Source organism: Physcomitrium patens, chromosome 12, assembly GCF_059467195.1.
Source record: "Physcomitrium patens ecotype Gransden chromosome 12, ASM5946719v1, whole genome shotgun sequence".
In the NCBI taxonomy this organism is placed as follows: Eukaryota; Viridiplantae; Streptophyta; class Bryopsida; order Funariales; family Funariaceae; genus Physcomitrium; species Physcomitrium patens.
This window is the reverse complement of record NC_143421.1, coordinates 10,085,637-10,097,786: the sequence shown is the minus strand read 5'-3', so window position 1 is coordinate 10,097,786 and position 12,150 is coordinate 10,085,637. Positions and strand designations below refer to the sequence as shown.

Below are 12,150 nucleotides of genomic sequence, written 5' to 3'. Positions count from 1 at the left end.
ACCATTTTTGAAATGGATTTGCATGTTTCATAACAATAATCTAGTTCTGTTTTTTTTGCACTGATTGTAAATGTTGATTGTAAATGTTATACTTTATGTTACACATCATTTTTTTGTGAGAACATGGGTCAATAATTTATTCAAAGAGTATACTATTACCATAATGATAAAAGGTAATTGAAGAAGTTATGTTTAAAAAATTACACAGATTCTAAAAGAGTTGCATATAATATTTTTTAAAAAATAAATAAATTATTTATATTATGAATGTATATATATATATATATATATATATATATATAAATGTTAAATTGACCCTACTAGTGATTAAATAAACCTTCCTATCATTATATCATCCATCCCTAGTTCAAATTCTTCTATTTTGATTTTCTTATTTTGATTTTCTTGTCTCTCGTTGTAAATGAAAGAATATAAGGTATTGTCTATTGGTTTATCTCATTATGCCTCTTTAATTATGATTGAAGTTATAGATCTACTTAAATATTGAATTTAGTTTCATTTCTTAAGATTTTTTTTGATGGAATGAGTCTCTTGTATTTGTAGTTGACATGATGAATTGTTTGAGTGTATATTAGGTTAGCCTTAAATTGAATCAGTAGAGTTTTCAAAATTGGCATAAAGAGGACGAGGAGCTTAACTTATTTAAATATTTTAAAAAAGAGAGCACAAAAATATGAGCTTCTATAGAAGATTAAGTTAAATGAGGTCACTATTTGAAAGAATTAGGACAAGAATAGCAAATAAAGAAGGTCAAGATATGGAGATAGGGGTTAGAAACAAAAATGACATATAAAAAGCTAGAATTGAAAAGCGGACAAAGGATACAATGACAAGTGGTTTGATTTCATTACTACTTGGATCTATTTAATGTTTTCATATATATATATATATATATATATATATATATATAAAAGATAATATATCTAAGATGAATCAATATTATTTTAAAGTTTAAAATAAATCAAAATGGTGATTTTAGATCATAGATATATATTTGCTATAATTCTTATTTAGATAAAAGTAGATTAATTTTATAATATCTTTTAGAAAAGTTTTTTAAAAGATTTATAGATGTTTCTTTGACTTTACATATGTTTATATTTGATTGATAAATTAAAAACTTGATCAACAAGTTAGTCACATGCTATATATGTTGATAGCTTGTAAAACAATCTAACTATGTGGCGCCCATATATAAACTTATTAAGCAAGTTAAGATACGTGTTGTACAAAGTCAATACATTTTGGAGGTCCTATAAAACATTGCAACATAGCTTCCAGATAGATAGTATATATAAAAACAAGGATAAAGCTTTTTTTACTTTTATCAATTCTTTTCTTGTTTCTAGTCTAATTTCAAGAAGTCTTTAATTTTCTTGTCTTTTGGTAATAGCCATTCTAGTTTCTTTTTAATATACATAATTTCTTATTTTTATTTTATCTTTAAAAAAACTTCGTTAGTTTTTTTTTTATCAAGTTCTTATTCTTGATAAATTGATAAGAATACACTTATAATATTAGAGCTTTGTCTTGGCAAGAATGGATTACCCATTTCTCTTAATAAGACATTAGCATATAAGGAGTTGCGGATTATCCTCTTCTAAATTAATATTATTTTTAGTATTTTTTTTTCTTAAGTTCTTTTTTTACTTATTTTTAGTAATATTAGATATTTTTTATCTTCTAAATATTATTATTATGCTAGAACTTTTCAAAATAAAAAGTACAATAATATAAATGCAAAAATAATTAAGAAAGTTAATGCTTGCAATGCATCAACTCGATTTATGACTACAAGGAAGAACAAGAATGACAAAAAGTAGAGGTATAGAGATGATTGGAGCTACTTCAATATCTGCACCAAATTATATGCCTTCTTTTATGGTAGAATATCATTCCAGTACTAAAAAATCAAGAATTGTCTTACATAAGAAGTTTGATGGTACAAGATCAAAGTTTTGAAAATTCATCAATCAAGTACAACTAGCAATTTAACTTCAACCTCAAAGCTATCCAATTCTAGGATTATAAATCAGGTTTATTGAAACACTACTTTTTGATTTTGCATTATCATAGTTTTTATCTTTTTTAGAACAATATGATCTAATATTGAAAAAATTGGAAGATTTTTTGAAAAAGTTTTGAACTATGTATAGAAAACATGATGCAGTTTGTGTTGTAACAAACAAGATTTGTATTTTGTTATAAAAAAATCAATCTGTAATATTATATACTTCATAATTTAGAAAACTTGTATTTGACATTAAGTAGAATGATGTTGCACTTATTAGCTAATTTTTTTTATGGATTACAATATGAAGTGAAGAAATTAATATTCAATTTATTGAATCTTCAAACATTAAGTCAAGTAATTAATTTTGCTATAAAGTATGACAATCAACAGTTTGAATTTTGGTCTAAAAATCACACAAGTATACTTTAATGTTATTACAATTAAATGGAAATACTAATGTTTTCTTAATACATACCTTCAAAAGTAGAAGATATGCAAATTGATGCAATGTATTTCAAACTTGTTATTAACTAAGAAAAGACTTATTATTGTCAAGAGGGATTTTATTTATATTATAGAAAATCAAAGAAAATTGCTCAACATTATCCAAAGAAGCGATACAATCATAAAATGAGAAATATAACTATAAAAGAAGACAATATATCAAAAAGTGAGTTTTTTCAGCTTTAATAGGGATTATGTAGCTAGAACCTTATACAAGACTTAATAAAGGTCATATTCTCTCTTTAAAATCTTCTCCTTATTTTATAATAGATATTAGTTTAGAACCTAAATATCATAAAGCCTCTATCTTGTTAGATTTAAGAGCCTCACCTTATTTTTTAAATAAAGAATTTTTCAAAAGATATAATATATTTTTAATAGAGAAAATAAAATATATTCATATAGAAGTCATAGATGGTTATTTATTGTCCTTTTGAGACACTATTCATGAAATATTTCTTCTAGAAATAGTAATTAATGGTCATAGTAGCTTTATAGTATTTAATATCATTAGGTTTCTTTATAATCTAGTTTTTTTTAGATCTATTGTGGTTAAAAAAGTACAATTGTTGAATAGATTGGATTTCTTGTTGTCTTCACTATTCTAACAGTATAACTAAGAGTATAATTAATCAAATAAATAGTGATAAGTATAGTACAATCAAACCTATATTTGTAGATGCAAGAGCTTTCTTTGTATGCTATAAAAGAAGAATCAGCTTCATATCACACATATTTCTAATGGTAGAAGATTTCAAATAGCATTCTTAATCAATATCAAAATTTTCCAAATGTATTTGAAAAGAAGAATGCAAATACTCTTCTGAAACATTGTTTTTATGACTACTCAATTGACTTTCAAAAAAGAGCTCAACTGTCATTTGAATCAATCTACACTTTATTACAAAATTAATTGGCTAAACTCAAGGAATATATTGAAGAAAATCTAGCTGGGAACTTCATACGCCATTCCAAATCTCCAAATATAGCTCTAATTTTATTTGTAAAGAAAAAAGATGGATCATTGCAAATGTGTATAAATTATTGAAGACTCAATAAGATCACCATCAAGAACATGTACCTGCTACTTTTGATATCTAGACTTCTTGATCAGTTGAATCAAGCTAAGATCTATATAAAAATAGATCTATAAGAGCATATAATCTAGTATGCATCAAAAAAAGAAATAAATAGAAGACTACATTTTGAACTAGGTATAAATATTTTGAATATAATGTCATATCTTTTGGACTTATAAATGCACTAGCAACTTTTTAACATCTAATGAATGATGTCTTTTGAGAATTTTTAGATGATTTTATTATTTGTTATTTGGACGACATCTTAATCTATTCTAAAAATACAAAAATATGAAATTTATGTTTGTTATATATTACAAAAATTAACAGATGCAAGACTCTATGCTAAGATGAAAAAATGTGCATTTTATATTATTCAAGTCTACTTATGATATATAATTTCAAATGATGAATCCTGAAAAAATTCAAATTATTATAGATTTAAGATTCCAAAAATGATAAGAAATGTTTAATACTTTATGAAATTTTCCAAATATTATTGGATCTTTGTGAAGGACTTCTTTTAAGTTGTAGCTCCATTTATATGTTTGACTTGTAAAAATAAACTTTAACAGAATCAAGAAGCAAAAATAGCATTTGAAGCTTTCAAAAAAAATCTTTGTTTTTGCATCAATCTTATATCATGTCAACTTTTTTAAGCCATTTTTTTATAGAAACAAATGCATCAAATTTTGCTTTGGCTGTCATTTTATCACAAATGAAAATAAATAATAAACTTCATTCTATAGCTTTTCATTCCAAAAAATGTTTCATAGCTAAGATCAACTAAAAAATCCATAATAAAGAACTTCTTACAATCTTGGATTTATTTCAAAAATGGCACTATTATCTATAAAGTACTCCTAGTCCAGTTGTCATATATACAAATCACAAGAACCTTGAGTATTTTATATCAATACATGTTTTGAATTTTTGCTAAGCTTGCTAGAGTATGTCTTTGTCAAGATTTAAATTCAAGATTACTTATCGACTAAAAAAATAATAAGATTTGTTAGATATACTTTCTAGACAAATTTATCTTGCACCAAATGAAAGAGATGTTGTTTTTAATCAATAACAAATAATTCTCTTGAAGCTAGGGCATTTTCATCTTCAAATAATGAAATCAATATTAGCTGTTGATTCAACTTTCATTAAGTAAGTTCATTCAAGTATGTCTTTTGATCTTCTTATTTGTGATATTAATAAAAAAAAAAAAAAAATCTTTTTAAATCTCATGATATTTCTAAGTTTGAATTTTAAAATAATCTATAATATTTTAAGGGACACTTATATGTTCCAAAAGATGAAGCTTGATTACATATCTTTTAAGCTCGTCATGACTTTCTAGCAATGGGACATTTTGGATACAATAAGACTTTGAAACTAATATCTTAGGATTTTTGGTGGCTCCAAATGTAGAAGGCAGTTAAAGATTTTGTACAATCCTATGATATTTGTTCGAAATCAAAAACTCCTTATCATCTACCTTACAGATTTTTTTAACCATTACTTATTTCAAAACAACTATGGTCTTTTGTTTCTATGGATTTTATTACAAATCTTTCAATCTTAGATTCTTATGATTTTATATTCATGATAGTAGATTGTTTCATCAAGATAGCATATTTTGTACCATGTAAAAAATCTATCACAAGTAAAAAATAATTAAGTTTTTCTTTGACAACATCTATTGCTATCATGGATTACCTAAAGATATTATATTGAATAGAAAAACTTAGTTTATATCAAGATTTTAAAGAATGTTCTTCAAGATTCTAAAGATGGATATAAAACCATCTTTGACTTTCTATTCTAAAATTGATGGACAAATACAATGTATAAATCAAGTTTTGGAGCAATATTTGAGATATACTATCAACTATCAACAAGATGATTGAACAACTCTTTTATCATTCACAAAGTTTGTTTATAATAATATGATATAATTTTTTATGCAACAAATACCTTTCTTTGTTAATTATGGTTATCATCCATAACTTAATGCTTTTGACTTTTTAATAGTTAATAATCCTATGGTAGAAGATTTGACAAATTATTTATCTGAAATACATACAACAATAAAGGTGCAACTAAAAGAGGCTCAAAAATAACAAAAGAACGATGTAGATGCCTATTGCAAGTAGCAGCTTCATTTCCACATTGGTGATAAGATATGGTTACTTTGTTGTAATATTAAAACTATTTGTCCTTATGACAAGTTGGATTACTTTAGACTTGGACCATTTCCTATTTGTAAACAAGTTAATCCAGTCGCTTATCAATTACATCTACTAGAATCTATGAAAATCCATCTTATATTTTTCGTATTTTTTTTAGAGCCATATAAGACAATAAATATCTCAAAAAGAAGGCAAATACCATCACCTCTTATAGAAGTGGATAATAATTAAGAATTCGAAGTGAAAGAAGTCTTAGATTTTGGGTTGCATTGACTTAGGTTATAATATCTTATTCATTGGCATGGATACAATATTAACAAATGCACGTGAGAGCCAACAAAAAATCTTACAAACGTTACAGAGAAGCTCAAAGCTTTTCATCAACAACATCTATCAAAATGAAGATAGAAGATAGCAAATCTTTGCCATAAAAGAAACACAATTTTAAAAATATTGTATTCTATCCTCTATTCTTGTTTGTAGTTTCCATATAATTGTGGCATTAAGGAGATGGAAAATTAACAAGCAATAGATTTAACTTAAGAGCCACCATTTATTAATTTACTAGATGAAACATTGCAATTATCATAGCTTTTAAGACGACATAATAGGAATAAAGATCTTCAAGAGCTACATGTTTTTCTTCGAATAGATGGCAAGATACAATACATTTGGTATCACAACTTGAGAAGAAAGTCTTAATGTTTGGTGATTTTATTAGAAGTAAGAATAATTCTTGACAGTATTAGAAATGTTTTGTTTGAAAGAAGTTACAATGGTCTCAACAATATTCATATAATAGGGTAATATTCTCGCCTTAAAATGAGACATTATTGATGGCTAAGAAGACCTATCAACTACCTTCAAAGGAAACAAAGACCACAGTATATAGCAAATACAATTCACTGCATCTCAGACTTTTTCAATATGTGACCTTTATTCCTTGTGGAACTTGTCCTTAGAAGAGAGAAGTAATGTTATGAACATATATTTTTTTATAATTTTTACCTAAATAATATAAATAGATAGAAGTAAATAAAAATAGATTAATTTCATAATATATTCTAAAAAAGCTTCTTAGAAGCTTTATAGATGTTGTTTTGACTTTACATGTATTTTTACTTTCTATTTTGTCATACTATTTTGAAAAAGCTTCATTGATTTATTTATTTTCATTGAGTTCTTGTCCTTGATATTTTAGCAAGAAGCAAAGTAATCAAAAATATTATTATAAGATAAACTTAAAATCAAGTTGGATGTGTATTCAAATATACATATTTAAATATGTATGTTATAATACCTTTTAATTTTTGAAAGTAATAATTAGAACAAAAACATATTATTATGTTAGATTTTTAAAAAGGTTGCATTAAAACATTCAATACACTTCATTAAATTTCTTTCATCATATTTTTGTCAAAAATTAGTTTAACATATTCAATCTATGTCATAGAAATAAATAAAGAAATAAATAAAATCTTAAAATTCAGATAATACATAATATAATAAATAAATCAAAGATATATATTTTTTTATTTTTTTATTTTTTTAAATAAATGAAACTTACTTTTTGTAGTTAAAAGTAAAATGTGATTTTAGAATATAAAAGATTGGCATGTTGAGTTGAATTTTTGGTTGTGCATTAATAATATATTTTTGGATTTATATTATTATTACTCTATTACACTTTGTTTTACATATTAAAGTATACATTATTGAAACTAGTAATAAATATTTTAAGTTAGTATAATATATATATATATATATATATATATATATATATCATTTCTAATATATATATATATATATATATATATATATCATTTCTAATATATATATATATATATATATATATTAGAAAAGATGTATGATATATTATTCTTGTTAAATTGGAGATTTAAAAATGTGATCATAAAACACATCAAATACCTTGGCAATAATAAAAACATTAAAATCTTGTTGGAATTGATGCAATTGATGCTTCCATTAACTTTAAGCATCTCTTTTAGTTATTTGATAAGAAGTCAAAATTTATTAAAGATTATTTTTTATATTTGTTGATATTTTAATATCTAATTATAGAAATAAAATTATTATAGAAATTCTTTAAATGGTTATCATTATTAAAATATCAAATTTAATTTTAATTTAACTTTAAATATATATATTTCAAACCCCTTTATATTCTTCTGAAAATAATAATGATAATAATTATACAGAAACAAACATGTTACCAATTGCTCACATCCAGTTTCTTTATTTTATATTTTAAACAATGGTTGCAATCTTCTCTATAATTTCTTGAAAAATACAATATAAAGCAACCACTACTTCTCATTCTTTTACATTGCAACAACTTTTTATCTGCAAAAAATTACACAAATCTAAGTCAATGTGTTCCACATAGTCTACTGTGTTCCACATAGTTTACAGTCTTGGTAAAATCTTGTATCATTTCACTTCTTATACTCTTGTGCAGATATTTTAAAATATTGCAATTATGAATATTCAATTCGAATAATATTATTTCTTCATTCTTCTTTGTAGATTTTTTTTCTCTCTATGTAGATAAGAACAAATATGCATTAACCCTAAACAATTTTATAAAGGAAAGCCCAAAATTGCTCGCTCTCTTTAGGGGAAGGAGCTGCGTGTTGTTAGGGCATTAAATGACACTTTCAAAAATTAATCACTAAACAAATTACATTCCATAGTTATCACTCAAAGTATGATGTAGACAAAATAAGGATTTAAATGTTAACTGAAAAAATATGGTCAATCCAACAATTCATTGAAATCTGAATTCTTTACCACAGTTGAACCTTTATTTGTGCAATTCGCTGCCTGATCAGCTACTATTTTGGTATGGATAACATAACCACCTCAGAAATCCACACATGTGAGATCCTTAGTGCAGCAAATGTCAAACTTTGACTTTGATATCCAAAAGCATTAGATTTCACGACAAAGGTTAATTCTCCTATACTCTCTAAACGCGGCGTTAACTTTTAACCAGGATCATCTATAACCCATCACTTTTCTTATAATACATTGAATCATAACTTCAAAAGAAAGCACAAAAGGCAAGACATGCATAGGTGGTCCCCGTGACCTCCCAGTACTACTAGGACTCGAATTTCCCTTCCAAATCACATTTCAGCTCAGCAGAAAATATTTGCTAGCATGTTGCTTGTGGCCTAAGACTTGGCTTACCTGAAAATAAAGAGAGTGGCTAAGCCTACCTGTTAAAATGAAGTTGTTCAACCCCATACCTCCTCTAATTCACCTTCATAAAATCGATATGAAATTCGCTAACTGTCAATATTACACAGAATACTGACAGGTTCTTTTATAACAGTTTCTTATTGTAAGAAAGGACATAACGGCAAATCCACTGAACTACTACATCTCTGTTCTAATCCGAGTGCCGATCTCTTTAGTAGCACATTTGGATACCTCTTTCTCAATCCTAACAACGATCTGTCCCATCAGGTTCTTCAGAATATCTAGTCAGTAGTCGCGGGTCTAGACATCACGTTTTCCACGGGATTCGTCGCACTTGTAGGTCGTGCTTCGTTAGACACCGCCTTCGACATACCAAACATCTGCATCGTAGCATGTGAAGGTGTCAAAAACCTGGACGTATATCTTACCCACGCGTTTCCTTCAGGGTTTCATAAGCAGTCCAGAATGCAACTGCGTATTTCAATGGAAGGAATATAATATATATATATATATATATATATATATATATATATATATGTGTGTGTGTGTGTGTGCCAATATAACATCAATTGCCCATGGTATTTGATATAGCTTAAAATCAGTTCGAGGTCACTTTCAGCTTATCCGATTACTCCTCAAAACTTCAATCTGCTATTCTGAAAGGGAGATTTACCTCTCAAACCTAACAGAAAGTACCCGTACATGTCGGATGCGTCAAAGAGATGCATGCATATTGCAAGCACTACTTTATAATACACTACGCAAAAAATTGTATGAAATTACTTGCAAGGATTCTTAAAACCTAATTGGTATCCAAATCTAACCTTCCGTTTCCAAATTCGGAAAAATTACATCTTAAACGTACAAATTAGAATGTAGCAGCAAGTAGATCGAAACACACAGAACGCAATTCGAACCTGTTTCCTACTCTAAAAACGTGTGCTTCCAGTGCATCAAATTTTATGCCTCCAAACACTTTCTAGCTGATACGACATGCAGAGAAGCAGAAAATTCATGCGAAATGAAGCCACCGCCAAGAATGACAAATCTAACAAAATCCCCGATAAATCTCCACACGCGAAGACTAGAGCGCGTGCGCGCTATCTTTCAAACCCTAATTTCCGACCCTCAATCCTGCCGAGGAAAACAAAGGCCGAAGCGCCGCCAAGAACAACAATCGGTACCACCCACAAACAACACACCTTGTGAAGCGTTTTCTCCAAGCAAGTCTTGTGCTCATCGTACGACGCATGCACAAATTCATCGATATGGTCAAGGACGTCTCCAAAGAAGGTCGAATTCTCCGACTTCTTCTTGCGGCATGAAGTCGATGCCTGCGGCGCCGCTTGCTCAGATTTCACGCTCTGCTGCGGCTTCGGCTCCTCCGCCTGGCTCATGGTAACCCAGAACTTTCAACGATTCTCACAGCAAAACAAATCTCTGTCTGCAAACACTGCAATCGCTCCTCACAAACGATATCCCCACTCACTCAGCTACCAAAATAGAGCACAACAACAACAACTACAAACTGTTTCACTAAATCCGTCCGTCCCGAAGTGAAATCCGCATGAAGCCAGTGGAGCAACGATGACGATGCGATGAGAGCGGGACTGAACAAGTGCTGACGCCACGAAGGAAGGAACGGAGGATGGTGCCTGAGAGCATTCCACAACCGTCGAGAAGGTTCCCCGCCCCTGACGCCGTGTGGGAACTTTCATTGGGGCATTTGTTGCAATGCTGAGCTGGAGGCTCTTGGACATTGGGGTGCACAATTTTGCTATTTCAATCTTTACGGTTATAATTTACTCGTGTATCTTATTTTTTGTTGCATGTCTTTAATTTCCTTTGTTACTAGTATTTCTTTGGTCACAAGAGTTTTCCAATATTGAATACTAAAAGATTGAGCATTGCAAATATAAGCAAAAATTAATAAGTTTTTTTGACTAAGTATTAAACATTATCTTTTAATCTACATTGAAATTGATTGATAAGAGCTTTATCATTCTAATCCACCTCACAAGCAAAATTTTGGAATTTGGCAACACATGTGGTAGCTAAACATTGTTGTGATATAACATGGCTAATAGGTGAAAGAATATAGAAAATATTATATTATAGAAGATCTTATTTCAAAATATTGTAGCAAATTATCTTAGAAATATAGATAATAGTCAAAAGGTAGTAAAACTAGAGTTTCAAATATTTCCTTTTTGCAAAGTGGGCTTTTACTTATTTTATAAGTAGAAGGTAGATAAGACCATAATAAGACAAAATAAGGTAGATTAGAAAAATAAAAGACATAGGCATATATATATATAAGGAAGTTAGGAGTTGATTTTAGCAAAAATTACCTCAAGAAACCAAAAATTGATACTTGAAGAGAACTAGTTTGTTCTTAGATTGAAATCAGACCCAAAGGAACAAAACCATGCACTTACAACGACTTCGAGGTTCTTTTGTAAATCTAAAAATAGGATATGAGATATTACTTTATAAATTTTTTTAGAATAATAGTTTCAATTGATTTGAGTTTATAATGACTTTGTAAAAGCTTTGCAAAATCAAGGTTGTTTTGGATTTATGAAATAAAATAGGATTTAAAATTTGAGGAATTTTGTGAGTTATAAAGTAGATCTATAAATAAAATTTTGTGGAATTAAGAGTATAGTTGTATTAAATATATATTATAGATTGGAACTTAATCTAATGATTGGATTAGAGGTTATTGAAGTTCAAGTGGGTTATGGTTTTAGAAATTAGATTTTAGGTCTAATAAGATTATTAAAGTTTTGTAACAATTTGCCAATTGGATTGAGGTAATTTTTGTTGGAGCTAATAGTTGGCTTGACTTCCAACATTTGTGTAAAATTTGGACACAAGTTAACAGTTCAATTAAGAGTTATTGTTGTTGGAAGATCAATATTAAGGTCAGAGATGCAGGCCGGCTGACTTTAGAATGGATTATGACATTTTTCTCCCATTTTGTAAGTTCAATTCTCATTAAATTTGTTGTACTTGTTGTTAACTAAGAGATTGAGAGGTATGTAAAATTTTAAGCAAGATCAACGGTTAAGTCAATAGATAATGAGGTTCTAAAACTACCTTAGGATTGATTTGAATTGGT

At 27.9% G+C, this 12,150-nt stretch overlaps 1 protein-coding gene across 1 annotated transcript; it reads right to left on the bottom strand.

The window, feature by feature from the left end:
* Window positions 1–8,926: 8,926 nt before the first annotated feature.
* On the bottom strand, window positions 8,927–10,602 carry LOC112289171 (uncharacterized). The gene is made up of 2 exons (XM_024534157.3): window positions 10,229–10,602; window positions 8,927–9,406 (listed from the first exon to the last, which is right to left on the bottom strand). Exons 1-2 carry the CDS (start codon window positions 10,421–10,423, stop codon window positions 9,308–9,310), a joined length of 294 nt encoding a protein of 97 aa, XP_024389925.1. The 5' UTR covers window positions 10,424–10,602; the 3' UTR covers window positions 8,927–9,307.
* Between the last annotated feature and the right edge of the window lie 1,548 nt (window positions 10,603–12,150).